Source organism: Culicoides brevitarsis, chromosome 1, assembly GCF_036172545.1.
Source record: "Culicoides brevitarsis isolate CSIRO-B50_1 chromosome 1, AGI_CSIRO_Cbre_v1, whole genome shotgun sequence".
Classification (NCBI taxonomy): domain Eukaryota; kingdom Metazoa; phylum Arthropoda; class Insecta; order Diptera; family Ceratopogonidae; genus Culicoides; species Culicoides brevitarsis.
Window position 1 is genome coordinate 13,934,152 of NC_087085.1, and position 24,872 is coordinate 13,959,023.

General features: G+C 27.6%; 2 protein-coding genes across 2 annotated transcripts in view; both read left to right on the forward strand.

Moving 5' to 3' along the window:
* LOC134838432 (sex peptide receptor) overlaps positions 1 to 9,694 on the forward strand; it is a 37,296-nt gene extending 27,602 nt beyond the window's left edge. The window contains exon 6 of the mRNA XM_063853961.1: positions 9,091 to 9,694. Within this exon, the coding sequence (XP_063710031.1) occupies positions 9,091 to 9,694 (604 nt within the window). The remainder of the gene's footprint in view (positions 1 to 9,090) is intronic.
* The window catches only part of LOC134838028 (endoplasmic reticulum chaperone BIP-like), a 260,113-nt gene extending 239,042 nt beyond the window's left edge, over positions 1 to 21,071 (forward strand). Inside the window, exon 5 of the mRNA XM_063853471.1 lies at positions 21,062 to 21,071. The gene's annotated coding sequence lies outside the window, so the exon portion shown is untranslated. The remainder of the gene's footprint in view (positions 1 to 21,061) is intronic.
* The last annotated feature ends 3,801 nt before the right edge of the window (positions 21,072 to 24,872 follow it).

Genomic DNA, 24,872 nt, shown 5'->3' on the forward strand with positions numbered 1-24,872 from the left:
AAATTTTTTAATTTAGTTTGAAATAAAATTGCAGACCCGTTAATTTTGTTCTACCAATCGAATTTTTTTTTGGTATTTCAAAACAGAAATTTAAGCCCCCTTAAACTATGCAATAAATATTTCTTTTTAAAAAAATACAATTTTTATAATGTGACCTTCAAAATTTTTTTCAATTTTTTTGCAATGAACTTAGGTAAAATAAAATCCTTTTAAAGTTTTCTTAACAGTTTTTCAACTTTTTGTAGGTCTTTCGAGAAATTTATTTTATAAAAAATGAAAATTTGAGTAAATTGAATATTTTTGGCTTAATAGTTCGATTTTAACTCGCTAATTATTTAGAAAATTTTATTTTTGAGCCCAAATTCTATTAATCATACAATTATTATTAAATAATTTTTTCAAGAAAATATAGAAATTTTTACTGCAAATTTTTACTCAATTTTTCTAATTTTATTTTTTTCGAAAAAAATAAAAAAAAAAAATAGAAAACTTCAAAAGGCTTTTATTTTAGCCCCTGTGGGTCTAAAAAAGACCCAAATTTCCCACTGGGCAATATATTGACAAATTTTTCTGCTCCAAAACCTTTTCGTTAATATTTTCGACCTAATTTAAAAAAATTCAAAGAGATTTTTGAAGCAAAATTCGAGTTATTGCGTTACAAAGCTTCTTTTTCTTAACAAATTTCACAATTTCATACTCCTCAATGCACAAATTCACTCAATTACAGACATTTTTTCACACAAATCCACAATTTTTTTTCGAAAATTCTTCGAAATGCGACAAAAAACACACCAGAATAAATTGGGCGTGTATACAAAAGGTTAAAAGATGACACAACCATAACAATATTCTATGATTGTTTATTAATGTGCACGTGCCTTTGTGCCACCCGTAACATTTATTTATCGTTTTTATTGTTACATTCTTCCGTTATTGTCGTTAACGAAATTAAAGAACACCATTCTGCCATATTTCCGGAAAGCAATCAATTTTTTTTAGCTTTCTTATCGAAAAAATCGGGAGAATGGGACAAAACTGAGAGATAAGGAAAAGGAAGAGGACCCTAATTGCCAACAAATGTGGCGCAATAGGTTTTATTAGGTCTTCTTCGTGTTTTTTCCTTAACATTTAGCTGAGTCGTCAGATTTATCGTCTTTAATTAAAATTCAATAAACACAATCTGGTGTTAATTCGAGTCAATATTAATTCAATTTTCGTCAATATGTAGCGATTATTGTTTGCAAATCAAATTAAGCAAGTTTTGCGACAGAATTTGCATTGTGTAAAATTTTGATATTTGTCAATTACGGATAAATTTACTTCGAGCTACGTATTAATTACATGAATGTAATCACCTGTCGCTGTTGTTGATTTACGTTTATATTAACCGCAGGGTTGACAGGCACAACGAACTTGTCCGACATGGACTTGCTTCATTGTGTTAAAAATTTGAATTTTAAAACTTATCTGAAATTTGCATTCATGATGTCATTTCTTATCAACGACTTCATTAAAAACTTAACAATAGAAGAACTATTTAAAGTTTTTGCATGAAAAAAAGGCAGAAAATTGTAAATTTGTTTACGAAACAAAGTTACCTCATAATTTTTTCATTTCTTTTGCATAACTGACGTCGTCGCCCGAGTTGGCACATCAAATAAGAGTCATTTTGTTCTAACAAGCACCTTTAGGCTTGTTTGTACTTTTACTTTAATATTGCTCTCTTCTTGCGGCTCACATGCGAGAACGAGAAAATTAATTTCTGATGAAGGAACGAGAAGAAGAGAGAAAAAACAGAATTTTTTTTACATCTTCATCGTAATAATAATATGGAAAGGAGGTAAAAGTTTTACGTGTGCCAGAGTTGCACCGAACTGCACCAAAAGTGTAAATAACAGTCACTTGAAACCCAACTTTCGACTAATATTATAACTAACTAAAAAATTTATCTGTGTCAAGGTAATGAATTTTGTGTTGTTGCATCGCACTTTTGCATTCTAAGAAGACGTTAGCATGACATGGCACTAACAGACAGATACAATTTATATCCCATGAATATTTACAAGCAAAGGTTTTTGTTGTTTTTAATTGAAACTTTCAACTCACACACACACTCACACGAGGAGAACGATTTATTCTGCTGAAAATCGCAAAAATCAACATAAAGGCATTTCAAATTTAATTTAACCAAAACACTTTGATGTCGGTGTATATTTTTTTTTGTTGTGTGTTTGAGGTCGGTTTTTAGGTACAAGTAAAATCCTCTCGGCTCTGATTCGGATAAAATTTATTTGTTGAAAGTACGAAATGATGAGACAGGTAATGAAATTTTGAATATTTGCTTGGTGCAATTTTCGGAAATGGAATTTGTAAAATAGAGAAATTGAATAAAATAACTTTGTTTATCATCATTCTCGTACATGCTTGTCTAACAAATGTTTGCGAAACAAATTTATATCTTTTAATCTTGCATGTTGGTTTAGGTCAGGTTTGGCAACAAAAAAAAAAAACATGTAAATATTTATGTGAATTTTAATGATAAAAGTTTTTTTTTATTTGTGTGCCTGATTGTAAATTCATAATTTTAATTTTTTATGAACATTTCCTGAGTTGTTTTTCTTTTATTTAAAACTCAATAGGTTTAAGATTTTTTTTTATAAAAATTTTAATAATTTATTGATGAATATTTTAAAAATAAAAAAAAATAAGTAAATATTTTATTTAAATTAATTTTAAATTAAATTATTTAATTAAATTAATTAAAATTATTTAATTAATTAAAATAAATAATTACTAATTTATTAACATATTATTTTCTAGATTAAAAAATTAAAAAATAAATTAAAGCTCGTATTTATTTATTTTATTGTATTAAAATATTTTAAATTATTTTTTTTTTTATTAAAATTAATTTTTTAACGATTCAAAAATTAAAAGTTAAAGACGAAGAAAATTTCAGGAAAAAATTAATCTTAATAAATTATTTAAATTTATTAAAAATAAATTTTTTCCTGAAATTTTCAAGCATTAAAAAAAATCTCTTTTTAGAATTCTCTTCAAATATTTATTAAGCAGTAAATATTTTTTCAATCACAGTTCTTTGAACTTTTAATAGCTTGAACGAAAAATTTATTAAATTTATCGACAAACTTTTCCAGATACTTTTTGCGGTTCAAAAGTTCACATATCAGGAAGCTAATAAAGTGCAAAAGTTTTAAAAACCTCTCTTTTGCCTCGAAAGCAAAGCTAACAAAACGAATATATTAATTATTTAAAAAACTATTAAAACTACAAGTATTGTGCGGTTGCATTGTTGAATGCAAACCGAGAAAAATTCATTTGCGGAAGACAAAGTTTGACTTTAATTCTGCATAATTCATATATTGAATTTAAATTTTTACTATGACGGAAAGCATTTTCATTATGAAAAAATTAAATAATAATAAAACGAAGTAATTTCTATCATTCAAAAAGTTACATGATAAAATTTTATGTTTATTTCGCTAAAGCGGGAATTTCGAAACATAAAAATCATAAAAAGTTTCAAAAGTCACAGAAACTTTCCGGGAAGCGTTATTGTTTAAATAAATAACACCCTGCTGGTGCATAAATAATAAAAAATAAACGTTGTAAAGACACATGCTGAGTTTTATCTATGCTTCATCTGCAATTTTCCGCACATAACCATCAAGTCATAACTCACACAACTTGCCGCAAAGAAGTTTTTTGATAAGAAAGTGCATATTAACGTAAAACTTTTAGCGTCACATTATCAAAATTTCACGTTTTATTGTCAGTTTGCATCGGAGCACATCACGAATGATACACGAACGAGCGACGACAACTTGAAACAGATTTAAAAAGTTTTCTTGTTTGTTTTTTCTCTCTGTTCTTCTTGCGTCAAGAAAACGTCAAAGTTTAAATCTCGTTGAGGGCCAAATTTGTGCCAGTAAACAAGAGTTTTAGCGAAGTTGATCTGTTTTCACCTCGAAGTGACATAAATTTTCACACTGCGAATGCGAAAGTAGGTCAAATAGGACGCGATTCCGTAACAACTACTAATAATAATAAAGTGAGTTATCACGTCATGTAGTTGTATTGTCAGTTGCATATTGGAGGAGCTCAATGAAGATTTACTTTGTAGACTTACTCAGCTAAAAAAAAAGTGTGGGTAAAGAACAATTCAGAAAATTTATTTTTTTTTGTTCCAAAAATTAATAATAATTATTAAAAAATAATTTATTTATAATTAAAAAATAATAATTAATTAAAAAAATAATTAGGTAATAATTAAAAAATACCTAATTTATTTATTTTTACTCGATTTTTATGTGTAAATTAAATTAATTAAAATTAAGTAAATTAATTTTTTAAAATTTTATTTATATTTTTTATATGTATTTTATTTATTGTATTTTAATAAATTTTAATTAAATTTATTTATTTAATTAAAATTTAATTAAAAAAAAATAAATTTAATTTAAAAATTAATTTATTAATTTAAAAAAATAAAATAAATTGAATTAATAAAATAGAATAAAAAATATTTCTTTTCAATTAAAAATATATAAAATAAATTAATTTTTATTTTTAAATAATTTACAGAATAATTATTTTTATTTTTTCATACATTTTACTACAATTTTCGTACTGTACCTTAAATTTTTTATCAGGGCACAACTATGAAAGATGTTATCTTGCTGCAGAGAAAAAAGTGCAGCGAAATGCATTTCTGGCGTCGTATTTTTCGTACAAGAAGTTTTTCGTTGTTTTCTTTTATTTTCTTCTTTCGTTTTTTGCACATTAGGAATGAGTTTGCAGCAGCACAAAAAAGAAGAAAATTGTTAAAGGAAAACACACTCAAAAACTTTTCACTTGCTTTCTCTCCTACAACACGTTATGGAAACTCGAGCAGAAAGGATAAAGTATAGGCGATATCCCTTTCACAAAAATAACAATTGAACTTCCTTCCCGTGTGTACTACTTCTTGCAACAGCAGCAACACGAAACGAAAGAAAAGTTAGACATTTGCCGATAGAAACATGTTTCTAGGACGTTGTTGGTGCACGAGGCGAATGGGCATTGACCTACTAACTCGAGTTACTGGCAAAAAGAAATGAAAATAGACAAAAGCGTAATGATGATAATGCTCATTGTGGGAAACAAGAGAGAACGAAGAGAAATAGATTATTTTCTTTTTCCCGTAAAAAAGTCAAGTAATTGTAACCTGATCTTGCAACCTTTTGTGTAATGTTGTTAGAAGAAAAAGTTATTTGATGCCAACATGTTTCTCGACAATTCGTTGGTCAACCCCCTTTTGTGATCAGAAAATCAATTAAATATTAAATACCGATGAATCTGTGTCAAAGTTTCTTTAATTTTTCTCCTATTTGACCGTATTTGACGCAAAATTCAAGGAAAATCGCATGCATTTTAATGGAAATTACTTTTGTTACTGACTTCAGAGACCGAAAATTCACACGAAAAAAGTTATAAATAATTTTCCTTGTATGCCTTAAAAGTTCAGGAAAACTTTTCCTTAACAGGTATTGTAAGGTTGGGTGTTAGTACGAACAATAAATGGATTTGCATTTAATTTTAATCCTTTTTTTGTTGTACGCAATTCATTTAAACCCAACTTTATGTATTTTAATAAAGACGCTCTCAAAGTGATTCAAGTGAAAAATGAAAATACTTTTGGCTCGATGATAATCCTTTAGATGGCGATAAATAAAAAAGGGTCCTTTTGAAAATTATACTCGAGAGTAAAAGGACTCTTGACTCGTGCAAGAGTGATTAACAAAATATAAAAACGAGAAGAATAAAGAAAATTTGCATCAAGAGGCCCCTGAATTTAAAAAGAAGATTAGGAGACTAACGAGAAATTTATGGAAATTTGTAAGAAAAAAATATTTTAATTAACACCTCATTCTCCTCTCGATGAGAAAATTTTACAAAATTGGCGGTAAAATGACCAATACACTTTTAAGGCGTCATCCATTAATTGCGTCAGATTGAAAAAAAAGTACCTTGAATTAGCAAGGCAAATTCGAATTGTAGTATATATGTTTGTTACATAAGTTCTTTTGTGTTCCGAGTCGATGTTTAGTTCTTCACTTGGTCGTAATAAAGGAGCGGCAAGTGCGGTAAACCGCCGCAGGCGCCAAAATTGAAAAGGCGCAATTTCGGGGAGAAGAAGCAAATTTTTGATTTTTTAAATTAATTTTTTTTTGATACATTTCTGTTAATATTTTTACTCAATTTTAATAATTACATAACTACAAGTTGTAGGCATATCATATCGCACTTTTACGGTCTGTCTTTTCGAGAAATCTCGGCTTTTTCCTGTCGCAAGGCACCATATGACATGAGCGCTTTACGTTCCAAATCCGTATTCCCTTTCATCATACGTTTGTTTTCGTCTTGAATTCCCGAAAATTGCTCTAAAAAAACTTTCTTCGCCGACCAGTTGCAACAATTTTTCTTGAAAGTCTGCGCGTTTCAGACCTTTTACTGGTCGTAACTTGAGATAATCCCCGTGCGTGACGATGTTGGGAAGATTGCTAAACATACAAAATTTGCTGACTTTTTCTCCGATACTAACAGTAACGAAAAATTTTCTTACATGAAATTTACGCAAAGAGCACTCTCCGGAGATTTTCCAATACGCATGAAGCTTATCTTATCTTATCGTGTCTTTGATTGCGATAAAACAAGTAGCTTGCTTAATTAATCAGACAGAAAAAAAATTTTTTGAAAAATTTTAATTTTTTTTTTAAATTTCTCGGCTTTGAAAATAAGGATACTTTTTTGTCCAAAAAAGTAATTTTTTCCAACTTTGAGGCCTGGGCTCTAGATTTTTTTGCTCAAACCGGAAAATTTCTTTGAAAAGTTTACTGTCGTTTAGCACCTTACCGCCTTTGATTCTGACAATTTTTCGACGTTTCCTCGATAGGGTATCACGAAATGGGCCTTTTTTATGCACTAAAAAAAAGTAGTATATGCAACATATACTACAAAAATCAAAAATTGATAAAAAAAAACCTTTCAAAGTCGGAAATACTTCTATTAAATTTAAATTAAAAAAGTTTTAAACTTTACACATTGCTCATTACCTCCCGAAATCCATCTCAAATTTAATGAGCCCTACCCCCCTAAAATTCCGACGACATTAATGGATGACGCCTCACAAAATTTAAAGTCAAAAAGAAGCCAAAAGATTTTCATCAGATAAATGTTTTCCCTGAATGGAAACGAAATTCCCTTAAATCATAAATATTAAAAAAGCATCTCTTTGTTTTGCCATTTCGTGTAATGAAACATCATTTTTATTTATTACAATTCTCTTTCTTTTACTTCATTTCACCACACACAATGCGCTAAACAATTTAAATGAAATGCTTTTTGATAAAAAATTCTTTGTTGCGCCTTTTGAGATGTTTCGTTTTGTTTTCTCTGACGTGTTTGTTGATAAAAAAAGAAAGAAAAACGATGAAAACTGAGTCTGCAAGGTAAAAGCAAGAATAAACAATTATTGTTATGAAAAAGTATTAAAATTCCTCGTCATTGTCACAGCATCAACATTATTCGCTGCAAAATTTCTCTCTCGTGTCATATTTTAATTTCACAACCATGAGACAACCCATTGTTTCTATAAATTTTTTTCCATTTTGTGCGACAACTTAATGTCTTATAATATCGAATAGGGATTTGAGTCAATATTCCAGCAATATTCCGTGTATATATTTAAAGCCTGTGCTTCGTCTCTTTTTATTGTTATCTTACGACTTTGTTTCGTGCGGCGCGCGATGGAGAAAATGTGCTGACAAAATGTCTTCTGTTCATGATGGCAAGTATATTGAGACACACAATTTTCTATTCTTTTGCGCAAAAAGACATCTTAATACTTTGCAAATTATTGTATTTTATTGTTTGCTGGCACGAAACCGAAACAATTTTTCCTGGCTGGCAGGCGATGTGATGTGTCAAAAAGGTGTTCGTTTGAGGTTAGTTTCGAGATGAGATGAGATGAGAAGAGTGTGAAATAATAATTAGAGGATTCAATCGTGTTGTCAATTAATGTTGTCTGCGTTTTCTGTCTGGCACATTTTTAGTGAAGATACCAAAACCGATAAGTTGAAAAGCGGTTTTCGTTTATTTTGGTAAAATAGTCAGTTTTTGACGATACCTTTAAATATTTAAAGTAAAAAAGAAATTTTTTTAAAATGAAATTATTTCAATAATTTTAAATTAAAATCTCTGAAAAATTAAATTTAGTCTAGATTTTAATAAAAAAAAAATAAATTAAAATTTAAAAAAATTAAAAAATTATTTAAAATTAAAAAAAAATTAAATTTATTAAAATTTAAGAGTCTTTTGAGAAAAATTTTTAAGTTTGCTGTCTAATGATAATTATCAAAATAATAAAAATAAATAAATTAATATTTAAAAAAAAATATTTTTTTATAAAAAAAATATAATATAAAATAATTGAAGAAAAAATTATTTTTAGTTTAAAAATTGTTTTTTATAATTAATTTATAATTTTTAATTATAATTATTAAACAACAAATTAAAAAACAAAAACCTCTGAACAACTCTTTAAAATTGTAGAAAATTTTGAAAAAATGTTTTACAATGTTTTAAAAAAATAATTTTTGTGAATAAAATTATTGAGATTTATAAAAAAATTAAAAATTATTTTCTAAAAAAATCATAATTTTGACCTAAAAAGATTCTGTTTATAAAATTTAAATTTTAAGTTTTTAAATTTTAATTTAATTTTTTTTTTTATTAAAATTTGGACTAAAATGCATTTTTCAACTTTCTGTATCAAAATGTTAAAAACTAAAACATTTTAATGATAAAAAACTAATATTCTTTGTTTTACAACCGAAAACCGCTCAAGATAAAATCGTCGGCTAATTAATCCTCATAATTTTACCAACTTTTCCTTTTTGAACGTTGCGATAGGATACGACTCCGCAGAGAATTGAGGAAAAAAGTAGTTAATACAGACTGTATTAATTGTTATCTCTCCATCAGCAATAAAAGAGTGTTAACTATCTTCCGTTTTTTTTTCTCTTGCAGATCCTACGAAGTGTACCCCATCGAATGGAATAGCAACCAAGTGGATGTCTGCCACATCGAGACAGCGAAATGGATTGGCGATACAATTAGCGAAGACATCTACTTCACGTCATACTACTTGTTCCGCGTGATATTTGTGCACTTACTGCCGTGCTTCTCTCTTGTCATCCTCAATATTTTCCTGTTCAAGGCGATGAAACAAGCGCAGGAAAAGCGCGAAAAGCTCTTCCGCGAAAATCGCAAAAAAGAATGCAAAAAACTACGGGATGCCAATTGCACGACTCTCATGCTGATTGTCATCGTCAGTGCATTCCTTATCGTGGAAATTCCCCTGGCCGTCATCACGGCACTGCATATCATCTCGTCACTCTACTTCGAATTCCTCAACTACGAAATTGCCAATTTGTTCATATTGTTTGCGAATTTCTCCCTTGTCGTGAGTTATCCCATCAATTTTGCCATTTATTGCGGCATGTCGCGCCAATTTCGCGAAACCTTCAAGGAAATCTTCCTGCGCGGCACGAAAAAGACGACGTGCAACTCGTCGCGCTACTCGCTCGTCAATGGACCGAAAACGGTGCAAACGAACGAAACGGTTCTCTAGCTATAGGCTTCGTGTTGTGCTGCTTCGTCCGCGTCGACGTTTGGCAATGTGGTGTGCAAACAAGTGACTAGCTCGGGCCACACCACAACAACTACAAATGGCTCGTCGTCATTTTATTAAAAAAAAAACTTGAACGGAGAATGCGTGAAAAAAGCAGCCGACGAGATAGACTGAGCATCTGTATGCATAATTTGTGCCTTGTTTGATCCTGAAACAAAAAATTATCATTATTTTATGTATATTTATTGCACTTCAAAAACTTTTTTTTCTATTTTACTACTTTTTCAACCATGACGAAAAAATTGATAAATAAAAACATAAAAAAATCTACATATAGATAAGAAACTTATTTTTAATGCATAAATCGCGGTAAATACAAAAAAAAAATTATTTTGAGCAAAAAATCTATAATTTATTGTAGATAACACGAAATTTAAGCAGAGTTTCACGGCCTACCGAAAACATCATCGAATCGAGATCAAAACAGCGATTTACACAGCTTGTTGATTCAATAAATTCTTTATCAATCAAATTTCGTTCGGTAAGAAAAAAAAAAATTTTTTTTTCTGTAAATAAGTTAAGATTTTCTCTCTCAAGATTCATAAACATACCGAAACTTTATCAATTTTCTACAAAAAAAAAATATCTATTGGTCTAATCAACGACTGGTCAAGGCATAATATCGATACGAACGAGTGGAGAAATAACAAAATAAATAATAATTTGATTTTTGTTATGTTTGTCTGCACGTCGAACCTCTGTCATGTCATGCCCATCAGTCAGCTTTAATATGACTGATTTTGCATTATGGCAACATTCGGTCTTAAAGTTATTATGTTACAAATTTCATAACTTTTCCAAAGGAAACCCGAAAAAAAAAGATTAATGATAAATATACCTGAAAGTACGAGAGGTAGACTTGTCACGCACACGTTACCCATTTTTCATGTAAAGTTTCTTACTTTAATTTCCCGAACATGTAATAAATTTATTATTGCGTAAAAAAAGGATCAACCACACATATATAAAAAAAAGTAAAAATTATTATATATAAAAAGTAAGGATTTAATATCATTATTATTACTATACTACATATTTTTGTACATGTGTGTGTGTACACATAAAGATAAGCCATGTGTGTTGTTTACCACTAGAAATTAATAAAAAAAATAAAAAAAGCTTATATACATTAAGGGATACATGTAACATATATGATATACCATAAAGAATGTTGTAATAATAAATAATAATATTAATAATAAAAAAAATGTTAATTAAAAGCATGAAAATTATATATCATAATTTTTATATCAATACGTAACAGAGAAAAAGAGGATATTTGTTACACATAATTAAAAAAATATTTTAATTCGCGACAAAAAATACTACAGCAAATTAAATCGATTATGTTGAGCCCTACATGATCGGTTTAATTATATGCTAAAATATTTTATAAAAATTTAATATTGTTGTATTTTAATAAAAAAAATATTTTTTTTTTGCATCTCTACAATGTGATAATTAAATTTTATAAATACCTACGGAATTTTACACTTTTTAAAAAGAATTCGGATCATTAACTTTTATTGTTTTTCAACATTTTTTTATACTATATTAATGATGCATGTAAAATTCGATTTTTAAAAAAAATTCTTCTGAATTCAATTTTTTTTTATTTTATTGAAAAAAAAACAACATTTCGCTTTTGAATAATAAATTGGTGATTAAAATATTTATTACAACAATAAACAATTGAAATTCACTAATTGATGTTCATGTTGGTTTTTCTCTTCTCTATATTTTTAATTAAGAATTGCTTCAAAGGAAGTACGGAAAAAATATTAAAAAAAAAACCTGACGACATATCATATATAAAAATATTAAAAAATCCCCTGAAGTTTTTCCGTGCTAAATTTTTTCATTGTTGTTTATTTAGAGAGCACTTTTTTGTTATTTTACTCGCATGCTGCGAAAAACAAATTTACTTTATTGCACCATTCATGAACGTGCAGCGATAAAAAATAAAAAAAAACTTTTATTCAAAAGTAATTTAACATGCATTTTTTGTGCTCTGAATTACAATCATACAGTACCAGTAAATAAAAATAAATAAAAAAACACAAACTAATAGTGGAAAAATCTACTAATAAAAAAACTGAATGTGGTAAACGTTTAACTCAATATCTCAATTTATTAAAACCAAATAATAATGGAAAAAAGTTGTTCACCACTTGAGGAAGTGTTTAAAAAAAAGTCACAATAAGAGAAATACGCTTCAGAAATAAATTGTAGAGTAGTTCATAGAGATTTGTAAATATTAAAATGTTACAATGAAGAGGTAAATATGATGTTAAAACAGTAATTATTAATTATTAGCATTTAATATGAGGACAAAAAAAGAGAGAATTGTTGTGTAAAATTATAAAATATATATTATAAAGTATACTTATGTACAAACTAATTAAAAAATAAAATGCGAAGAGATGTGAAAAAAGGGATGACGTTTTTTATTTCAATTTAAGTTTTGCACAAGTGTTGCCTAACGACAGACGGAAAGTAATTTGTCTACGTCAAAGATGTTTTTATTATTCTACTTGTAATGATGCTAATTAAATTATTATTTTTAAAATAAAAAGGACTCTTACGCTTTTGTTACGATCCTCATATTATTTTAATGAGTACCGAGTAATTTAGCGGTAAGTATATTAAAATTAATATTTGAGTTTGTTGCCTGTCGACGTACCGTAATCAAGTTCACGGCAAACATGCGTGATTTTATGAGCAGTTCCGTGTGAGTTTTTAAAAATTAATTTTAAATTTTTAATAAAATACTTTTACAGAAAAAATTAAATAATAAATAAATTTATGATTGATAATTAAAAAATTAATTATTTTTAAATAATTAATTAAATAAAAAAAATAATTTTTTATCCATTTAGTTTAAATTAAGTTTTAATTATTTATTTAATTTAATTTCTTTCAAAAATTAAATTTTAAATAAGTTAAATAAAAAAAATAAATATTTTATAAAATTAACTTAAAATAAATTAAATTAAAACTAAATAACTTTTTTTAATTTTTAAAATTTTATTAGATTAAAAATAAAAAATTATTCTTATAATTCTTATAATATTCAAGGAAATTAATTTAAAAAAAAATCGGTAAATAAATTACTTAATTTAATATTTAATTAAATAAAAAAATAATAATAATAATTTTTTAAAAATAAATTTAATTTATTTTCTTTAAATATAATTAATTTTGAAAATTAAATTTTTTATTCGTATATAAATTTAAATTGAATTTTTAATTAAATTTTATAATTTTTTTAATTAAATATTTTTTCTAAATTTTGAAAAATAAAATTTTAATTAATTGAAATTATAGTCAAAAAATTTTGATTGGTGAAAATAAAATATTTAATTTTATTAAATTTCAAAAATTTTATTAATTTTGAACTTTTAAAATAAAATTTAAAATAATAAAATCATCTCTCTAGATACGTCTCTGTTCTTCCCTCACATGCAGGAGAAATAAACAAACGAGAGACGCAGCAATAAATAATAATCTTCAAATTAATCTCATTTAATTACCTTACTTTGTCGTACATTCGTTGTAAAATTAAACATTCATATCTAGCAACATTTCACCGTTTCAACTTCGTCGTTGAATATTTTTGGAGAAAATGATAAGTTTGCTAATTAAGTACCGTTTCCACAAACATTCATCAAGGTAAAATTATTTCGGAGAATGGAAGATGAGTGATTTCATTTAATAACGTATTAATATCTCTTAAAATACTCAATTTGCTTTTCGCATGAACGAGCACGTAAAAATCTTTCAATAAATCGTAAACTTTTCAATAATAAATTTTCCGCAGAAGACAATAACCATCTTATCGTTTTTATTATTAATATTCCTCCATTACACGATAACGTCATTATTTTATTGATTTGCAATATCAATTAAAGACAGACGAGAAATTAATTGCGATTTCCTTTGGCATTAACCATTCGAGTAATAAAATTATATTGAACGATCCTTTTAACAAGCTCCTCGTAATTACAAGTTGGTCCGAAATGAATTAATTTCTAATGCGGAGAAATTTATTTTTTTTTCTTCGTCAATAAAACGGTCTTTGACCTATTTAAAGTGTTTAATTGAGCCTCACCCAATATATTTATTTTAAACCACGAAATTGGCAGTCTAGCGTTTTTCATAGTTTTTTTTTTTCTGTGTCGCACACAAATAATGAAAAACTCAAATGAGTCGTCTGTTTATTTATTTGTAAATACATCTTACGATGCCGCACCGTCAGAATAATCGGATTAAGTAATTTCGTGCGAAGGAGAAAGGAACGCGCAGAAAAGGAAATTTTATGTAAATACATAAGAAGATGGAATAATTTGTACTTTCCACATTTGAGTGTCAATTCGCAGGAATTTTGCGTGAGAAACACAAGTGATGTAAGTCTGATAATGGATTAAATTCGAATGTTGTGGCAGAAAATATTTACAAAGCACAGATGATGGATCGAATTTACCGCGAATAAAAGATCAGGCAGCTCCATTAAAAGGTATGTCGTGTCTATTAATTTTAACGAAGTTAATTTAAAATCACGAAAAATTTCATATATAAAGTTGATTAACCTTGGAATACGGGCCATGCTTTATGTTATATAATACAAAGCACGAGCTGTTGTTTATTTTTTCGCAGAAATTCAAGACAAACACACAAAAATTCCTAGCAATAGACAAAACACAATTGTAATTTACTTAAAATTTATATGATAATAAAGTGTGATTTACATATTTTCTATAGGGAGAACAAAAAAATGTGCGAAATGACAACGCATAGAAAGAGAATACAACTGAGCTGCAGGCAAAAAAGTGTATCTAACAAATAAAATAACGATGTACTATCACACAAATAAACTTATTCTTCTCCTGTGACTGCGGCGTAAAATAAAAACCATACACAAAAAATTCCCAAAGCAGCATTTATATCATTATGCCTTCACTCTCGAAGCTCCCGAGTAACTTTATACATAAACTATGCGATATCGTGGTGCGTTTTAAGCAACATTCATCGTCGTCGGGGTATTTTTGCAAAATTTTATTTCTTTTTTTTATTTTGAAGGAATTATGGGCTCATGAGAATTTGAAAATTTAATATAAAAAACAATGTGAGCGCTTTTTCGGAGAAATCAAGCTTCCAAAAGGTTTGGAAATTTAATTATCAATCAGTTGGTATAGATTTGATTGGAATGAGATATTGGAATTTATTCGGAAGATGAGTAAGTAAAGCTTAGAAACAATTGAAATGAGATTCTTCGTAAATATGAAATTTAATACGGTTACAGAAAATGTGCGTGGTGTAAATTAAGTTTTATTCCAGAAGGTTCGACACCTGTGCGAAATGTGGAAACAAATGCGTTTTTACATCTGTTTTCTCTGTAATGAGATTGAGTGTTTAAACGATGGATTCGCTTACACGGAGAAAAATTTTAATTATTGAATTGTTTATTCATTAAAAAAAATTAGATAAAAAAAAATAGAATATTGGTTTAAAAATTTAAAATCAAAAATCGATGACATGTTAAGAAAAATGGAAAAATTATCCTCTGAATATCTTTTCATTCGTTTTTAGGCTTAACATTGGTAAAAAGTCTTAAATATGTAAGAATAACTAAAAATATGTATAAAATTTTAAATATTTAAAATGACTTAATTTTTTTTCAGGAATCTTTTTGGACTAAGAAACAGTTACGAGAAGATTAACAAAAAACTTCGTGAAAAATATTTTAAAAAATCTGGACACGTTTCTTTAACATAACTTCAACAAAAAAAATTTGGCATGAGATTTTTTGATGGTTTTGTGTTAGTTAAGCCTCACTGTTAAAAACGGTGAAAATTGATATTTTTGGCTTTTCTGAAGCAATGGTAGGTTTGAAGGCACATATTTTTTGGCGAAAAATGATCTGCTCGAGAAAACAAACAATCTTAATAAAAAAAATTTTTCAAAAAATTTTGATTTTCGACCAAAAATTTCAAAAATTCCTTGAAAATCGCCAAAAATCGAAGTTAAGGTGAAATTTAAAAAAATTTTTTTTTTCACTAGAATTGTTTGTTGTTCAAGTCCGACATTTAAAATCTATTTTGTTTAATAATTTTATTAATTTCATAATTTTGAAAGGGTTTAGGTTTATGGGGTTTTAAAATAATATTATAATTTAATTTTGAAAGACTCTGATTCGATTCCAAATGTCTATATCGAAAACTTTTTTCTGATATTTTCACGTTTCTATGTGTTCTGAAAAATTAAAGCTTAAAAAGTTACTTTCACTAATCTGTGTAAACTTTACGAATTTAGAAAAAAAAAATTATAATTATTAAAATTTTTTGGAGATTTAAACTTCTCAAACTTTTATTTCAGAATGAAATTAAAAATATTTAAAAATAAATTCAAAAACTTACAGTCACTTTTTAACAATTTTCCGTGTATAAGTAGGACATTGCTTGCTGTAAGTTCATTTTCCGAGTATTTCCTTGATAACTTTGTCGCAGATTTACATTCGCAGAGCTTTCACTGGTGCCAATCCACACAAACACAGAGAGAGATTTTCTCGCATTCCTAATGAAATTATTTATTCAAATGCCTACACACTCCATTCGGTAATGCCACAAGTAATATATCATATAATACTGTTTTTTACCCGGGCGTTTTTCTTTCTTTCTTTCTTTTAGGGACAAAAACGAACGAACGTAAATGGGATAAATCCGTTTCAATTGCTAAAATCTTGTTTTCTCTTACACGTGAGATAAACGTCAACTTACATGCGAGAAGAAGACATGTTACCGAACATTTAACATTTAATCGACTTAAGAGTCTGTGCGTTCATGTAAATTACGCATCCCTCATGGAAAAAAGGCATTTGATTCTTGGAATCATTTTTTTTCTTCTCGCAAAGAAAAAACAAAATAAAAGCTGACAATTCTTAAAGCAAGGTACACATCTTGTTAACGACAAAAACGATGAATACGTCGACGACATAAAATCACGAAGTGTGTCGTCTACTAATGTAAAAAGTTGGTTGAACTTTTACGGAGCGCACGAAAGATGTTGTGCAACACATCATCCCGATGTGTCTCTTGTGCGTTCCCCATTATATGCCACTTTGGTCGTACAATCATTTATTCTCAAGACAAATCGAGACTCGTGTGTGATTTTATGCATTTCGAGACGTTCTCGGAGCATTTACGACCGTTCTTCACGAAAAGGGTACACACGAGCAACAACAAAAAAATGCCTTCGCTCATATATCACTAAGCAACCACTCTCCGTCGTAATCGCACATACATTGTTAACAACATCCATTGTTGTGTTGCGTTACTCGAAACATTCGTTCTGACGACGAAAAAACAACGCAAGAAAGGGAAATTTATGATTGTTTTACGTCTTGTCTGTGAGACTGGCAGCACTCACGAAAATACAAAAAAAAATGCCGTCGTACAAGCATTTGTTCATTATGCTACTTGTCCAGACGAGCATTTCATTGGAAATAACATTTATTTTATTGCTTGACATTGACAGTGATTTACAAGTTAAACTTCAAGCTAAAAGTTGATATTTTCTCTCTTTGACCTTTAATGTCTCGGCTTAAAATAAATCAATCACTTAACTTTTTAATTATTCGGGAAACTTTCTTCTTCGCGATTTTTCTTAATTGACACACACAAAAAAACTATCTTAATAAATAAATTCAATAAAAACGATAAGGATTACTAATAAATGGCAACAACAAACTTTAATGGCATCCTCTTTTGTTTCTCTTCGTGAAATAAATTTAACTTTTATCTTGCACACAAATCACCATCAAACTGAATCGATAGCAACAACTTGACACACTTGCATCTGCCATATGTTAGGTCATGATAGCATTTCCATACAGACATCAGAGGAAGTATTTTGAAACTGCAAACTAAATTGCCCTGCGGATGAAAAAAGGGATATATTTATCTCTTAAGACTTAAATAGTTAATTTTTTGAGTCAAAACAATTAGACCGAGCAGGATTAAAACCGAAATGTGCATTGGGATGATAATCATAAAAGTGAATATGGTTAATGGTTTCAAAATGTCATCTATGGCAAAAAATTTACATGTGTTTTACTTCCTATTTACTACGTTTAACATCGTTGCTTTATAACGAATTTCAAAAATAACCCATTGACTGAATTTTTCATCCAAGTGCATATTTTAACTTACTAAAGTATTCATACACTCGAAATTTGACCCAGTTGACATTTTAAAATATTTGTCCCAATGCACATTTTTAATGCACTCAACCCAATGAAAATTCATCATTTTTGCCCCATATGACATTTTAATTAAATTGCCCCACTGCACATTCAAAATTTTTTACCTAATACAGAATTGAAAATTTTTGCCCAAAACACATTTAAAAATTTCGCCCCAGTTGACATTTTTAAATTTTTACCCCAATTTGCATTAAATACCCAAGTCCCAATGCACATTTTCAGCAACCTGTTTTTCCGCTATATGGGGATTCGTTATATAGCAACTTCTTTAATAAGAAGTTGTACGTATAAAAACCATGAAAATTAAGGCTCAAATTAATGCTGAGGATCTAAATAGTTCCGAAATTGGAATTTTGAACTGATACTCAAATCAAAAATTTTGAAGAAATATTCTGAATGATAAAAAGTTAAATTTTTAGCGCTCTTGAAGAAAGTAAAAATAATCCTTTTAGGTATAGAATTAACCCCTTTTTAATCCATATGGATGCTGATGGCATGAAATGCATTCGTTACTTTTTATTTGTTGGGAAGAACGAATGTACCAAAATTGAATGTTTGCCAAAAAAGTGTTTTTGCCAGATTTATTTTCTAGTTTTTTTTTGTTGCTTCTATCTCCATGTATATTATTATTATGAATTTTTTGAACGACTCTTTGCGCATTTATAGAGTTGTTTTACACTTGTCCTCAAAAAAAAAAAAATAAAGTGCATGAAAACATAGGACATAAAAACTAGTTCGCATAGTAATTTTAGTTGAGTGCTTGCTTTCATATTTTACTCCAACACTCAACAATTAACTGCACTCAATTACTGGCATGACGTTGCTGCTTTGTAATATGAGTTTTTTTTGTTCTGGATTTCCTATTTTATTTGCAACAAAAAATTCAATAAAAATCAATCAAAAATTGCAATTATGTTCTAACTTTTAAAAATGCTTCTCAATATCTAACTTTGAACTAAAATTCAACATGACGCCAACTTTTTTTCTTGCTTTTGTCCGCATTATGTGTTAAACAAACAGAATAATTTCTAACGTTTGTCCAAACGAGCAAGCTCTGGAAAAAAATATGAGCATGAAAAATGATGTTAGATGGTTTTGTTAGCATTAGCACCTCATTATCGTTGCTGAGAAAGCAAAAATATGAAACGTTTACCTAGTGAAGGTTTTTTGTGATATTGGTCACGTTCGCATTACTTCCTGTTACAAAGCGTTATTTTTACATTTTTGTGAGGTTTCTCAAGTTTAGTCATTAAAATTTAAACAAAGAGATATTTTTTCTTCAATTTTCAAAGTCAATATTTTTTAAAAAAATTAAACATGAAAAAAAAAATTTCATTAAATTTTCTGTCCTTGTCACATTTAAAAAAAACTCTTTAAAGTGCAATGAAAAAGTTTATTTCATTTATTTAATTCAGTTGTCAGAATCAAAGTTTAAAATTGCTCATCTGTCAAGCAAACAAGTCGTAATATTTAATGTTGTACAGAAAAAATAATTAACTTTAAAATTTTCTTCTTCTTGTTACCCAAAAATTCATACAAAATTTAAATATGAAAAACGACGAAGGATTTTATTACGTATAATTTTAATTGGATACTTTTTATGATTAAAAGTGTTAAATTGCTTGAGAAACTTAATTCCATTTAGCTTCCGTTTTTTTGTCGCTCATCTGATGAACTTTTGACGCATCGCTAATGTGTTGTGATGTTTACTTCTTTTTTTTGCGACAAATTTTGTTTCGAGTTACTTCCTAATTAGCAATTTGCTAATTGAATATTCTCGCAATAAAAGCAGAAAATGTGAATGAAAAAAAAAATAATGAATAAAGAGCATTGTAATCAAACTCTTGTCAACTTTTCTCATTATGTTATGTTTGAAGTTAGTTGACAACATAATGGCAATAATAAATTTCTCTTCAAGTTATTTATGTCTATTCAAACATACCGAGAACAACAACATCATTCGTTTATTCCATTTCTGTCGAGAAAACAGCTCCGAGTAATTTTCATTAATATTTGTTAAACATCTCTCCATCCATCCAATTTTTTTTTCGTCGTGCACATTCAACTTTCCCCAAGCTCCATTAATTCCGTTGCGTTGTTGTTTTTCCCATGTTGTTATTAAGTGTCACTTGCCTGTCATTATTACGTAATTTAGATAGATTATGTGAATGGACAAAAAAAATCAATCTCTCATTCCGCCAGCAGTTACAAAGGCAATAATTATATCCAACTACCAAGACAACAGTATTAATTGAGATTGATTTGGTCCATGTTTTGTCAAGTTTTTGCCAAGCCAGTTGATTAACTTGAGAAGGGAGGATTTGTTACAACCAATAAAATATATTTTTTGGTCGAAATTTATGTTGCAAAATGTACAATTTCCTGTTTTATCTTGTTCGTTTTCTGCTTCTTCTTCTTAATTTTACATTTTATTTTATTTTAAATGTTTTCAGAGACACTCGCAAGCTGCTCGTACGAATGGTCTCAGATGGCAAATAATAATAACAGTCACTAACAAACACTAAATAATGCAAGGAAAAAAGAATTTATACAAAATTTAACTCATAGAGCCAATGTTGGGGACGTGTTTGGTGCACTTTATTGGTGAAAAAGATGAAAATCGCATTTGGACACATTTGGAAATATCGTGTTTGAAGTTGTATCGAAAATGCAGTGCATTTTAAACAATTTTTGAAAGTACATTGCATTAATGGAATTGAAAAATTGCGGTAGATGGAATTGAATTTTATTTCCTTTTTGAGAAAAATATTATTTATTTCCTTTTCGTCTTTTGAGTTATTTTATTAAAGTTTTTTTTGTTGATTTGTATTTACAAGTTTATTATATTTTATTCTTAAATTTTTTTTTAGAAATTTATTTTTATTTATTTATCGTATGAAAAAAAATATTATATCACACGATGAATAAGTAAAATAAATTTTCAATGAAAAGTAATTGAAATAAAATTTTTGGACTCGAATGTTTTTTTCTTTCGCTTACAAAAAAATTTTTTTAATTAATTAATTAAATTAATTTGTATTTACAAGTTTATTAGATTTTTTTTTTTTTATTAGAAAAATTATTTTTAATAAAATATAAAATAAAAAAAAATAAAATAATAATTTTTAATAAAAAAATTAAATTAATTAAATTAATTTTTTGAATAAATTTTATTTTTTTTTTTAAATTTTAAATTTCATCGTAAAAAATCTCATTCTGTTTAAAATTGTCGTTAGAAATGAATCATTTGGAGCGACAGTTACTAATAATAAAAGTTTTAACGATTCATTGGAGGAAATAAATTTTTCTTTTTCCTCCTAATAATAACAATTTTTTTACTGCTGCACGTTATTCATATTTCCATTCATCCAAGAATTCATTCAGTTGCTGTGTAAAATTTATGTCCCAAGAGTCACAAAAATGCATAATATTTTTTTGCTGACTACTTTTTTTTATTTCTTATGATTATATTATTGCTTTTTACCTTCACAGTGGATAATCCAGACAAGGGATTGGCTATAGACGTTCGGAGTGAAGGGAATATTTTTGTGAAGATTAATTTTTTTTCATGGCATTGCAACTCGTTCCTCAGTCCCCTTTGGACTACTTGCACTTATCTGATGGATTTTTATCAGTGGAAATACCTTATTTTCGAATAAATATTGTTATTGTCGTTATTATTAAATATTCTTTATGGTTATGGTATCTTTTAATGTTTCTGTACAAAAATTTGTCTAGCCGCTGGCAATAACAATTTGGCAGTCGAGCAATTAAGTATATCTTTTTATTTTATATTCCGCTGTAACTTTTTTGTTTGTCATGTGTCAATTATGATTGGAAACAAGCAAACTTTTTGTATTGCTACTGTTTTTAAAACAAAAACTGATAATAAAAATTGTAAAATATACAAAAAGTTCGACGTTTTGTGGGTGTTTCAGCAAAAAATGAAAAAGCATTGGCATAAACAAAAAAATTATAAGGTTTGATATTATTTATATTTTTTTTTTCACACAAATGAAAAACGTTAAATATAGTGTAGGAGTTTTTACCAAAAAAAAGGATGGTTGGAGTGCAGATGACTTACAAACGTTTTTAAATTGGTTGTAGTGTTTTTGTTGATAAAAGTTTCTATGAAAATTTTCTTGTTTTAAACTATTTGTACAAATCTTCTCAGAAGTCTAAAAATAGCTTTAAAATGTTCATTTATGATTGAAAGTTGTCACAAAGACCTTTGTCAACGTCTATACCTTGAAGTAAATTTCAGTTCTCGTCCGATCATCGAAGTTAAGCAGCAACAATTTTTTTCAAATGTCATTCATCCAAAATTTTGTCATTTTTGATTAAAATTTTATCACATGTCATTCACATATTTCTCGTGACCTTCAAGTGACCTTTGATTGATTTTTAAATTAAAAATTGATCATTTCTTAAATTTTTATTAATTTGTTTCAACCTATGTCAAAGGAAAACATTTCGCATGAAATAGTAACAACATTTTAAGTGACTTTTGACATTTTTTACTAAAAAAAATTTTGTAAAAATAAATTTTAAATTGAATTTTATCTCGCATGTTCATGAAACGATGACACTTTGCGGGAAAAATTGAATTTAATTAAATTGCGTTTTATATATTTTTGCGACACTAATGACCATCCTTTGACAAAAATGATATTAATTTGATGCCAGAACGAACTATGTCAGTTAATTAAAATTAAATTTCCGACGAGCGAAATTTTTGAACAATGTATGAATGAGTGAGTCATTCAAACCTGAAAATTAATTCAAAATATTTATTTTCCGTTAAATAAGTTTTATTTTCTAGGAATTTAATGTTTTTTTTTATAAAATTGTTATTTTTAGACTTTTGATCGTTAAAATTTTGAGACAATTTGATAACCATCGAAGTTACACAGAAAACCAATAAAAATTGGTCAAATTATTGTTTTTCGAAGAGTTACACATGAAAACCATTATTTGTTGAATAATAATAGTAAAAATGTGTTTTTTTGGTTTCATCTATTGAAACATTCACACATTAGACGAAACTTATTATTTTCGTTACAACCGAATCGAAGCGATGGCATAAGTTAGGAACATAAAAAATTTATTACAATCCATTAGTCTTTCCATTATGCATGACTGTAATATCGACAAGCAAGATTTATACGGGCAACACATGCAGCAACAACTTAAAAAGCTCAACCCAAAACAATTATACGAGCATTAAATTAATGTGTGCTTAAATGTTCTTGATGTTTCATTGATTTTTTTTTCCTTCTGTCCCCCTTTTTAATGAACCATCATTACGGTTGAAAGTTTACGTTTGACGATATTTATCAACACTTTATTTTTATTGTGTCGAATCCGACACCCAACCTAATTAGATTACTCTTTCCTGTCCTATTTTTACTTTTTTTTTTTTTACCTCAGAGAACGAGTTGAGGCTTCGAACGAGAATTCCCTTGACAAGTAACCTATATGAATTTGTACACCTTTGCATAATGTAATTAACAATTGTGCTGACAACATTTTTCTCTATTGAAATATAAATTATCACATTCTTCTTCGGAGCGGTGCATTTTGCGTCATGCAACGGACAAATTAGAGAAAATTAAATTAAACTGCAGTTTAGAGCAGAGTTAACGAAGTTTTAGATTATTTTTGCATAATTACAATTTTAGAAAGATAAAACAGGTTTTGTTGAATTTATTGCTTAACTGCATTTTTATGCCTGTTTTCAAGTCGTTTTCAAAAATAAAACTTGGATTTAAAAAAAAACTTTTGAATTACATTTTTTTGTGAGACGTTAGTTTCAGTTTTAAAAAAATATTTTGATTAAAATGGTAAATAACTTAAGTTTAAACAAGTAAATATTGATTAATTTATTAAATGTTAAATTTAATTTTTTATTTCATAAATTTATAAGAATTTTTTAATTTTAATTTTAATTTTAAGTATTATTTTTAATCATTTAATTTTAATTATTTAATTTTTAATTTTTTTTTTAATTTTAATATTAGGTAATTTTTTTAAAGTAATTTTAAAAAATAAAAAAAATTAAAAATTTTTAAAATAAAAAATTAAATTTATTTTTATTTAAAAAAATTATTAGAAGGACGACCAAATCAATATTTAAATTAAAATTAATATTTTAAAAAATATTTTCTATTTTTTTTTATTTTTTGTGAATTATAAAAATATTTAAGAGAAAGTTTTTAAATAAGGCTTCTCTTTTTCAAATTGCGGATATAAATATTTTCTGAAGGTGTACCAAAAACGACAAAACAGACGTAATACTTTTACACAATAATTACTCAGCTCACTGAACTATGCAAGTTAATATTACGTAGAGCACTAATTTAAATTCAAAACGTTTAAAATGTGATACTGGATGGAAAAAAAACCAACAGATAGAAGAATAGCATAAGCCAACAAGAAGAAAAACGAAAAAAGGAAGAAACTTATCTTCACTTCTTGCTTCTTTTTCTCATTTCAACAAAAAATATAAATAATTTCACAAGAAATGCAAGAATGTCCTGAAAATTTTACCTCAAGAAAGAAAATGTTGAGGTTAGACGTCGGCGTATTTTATGGCTTCATAACGAAGGAATCATTTCAAAGCGAAACATTTTTTTTTAATGATGCCAGTTGACAATCGTCTAAGCTTGTTTTCATTGCATAACAAAGGATTATAAAAGCATGTTTACCTTGTGCAGCTGATAAAAACATCGAGAACAGAAGGAAAATAAAATACGAGTTACAGATAATAAGTAGGATGCCTCTTCAGCTGATATGATAGAATAATAAAAAATATTTCGCACCGTTGAACGTCGAGACGATAATAATGATAAATTTTCT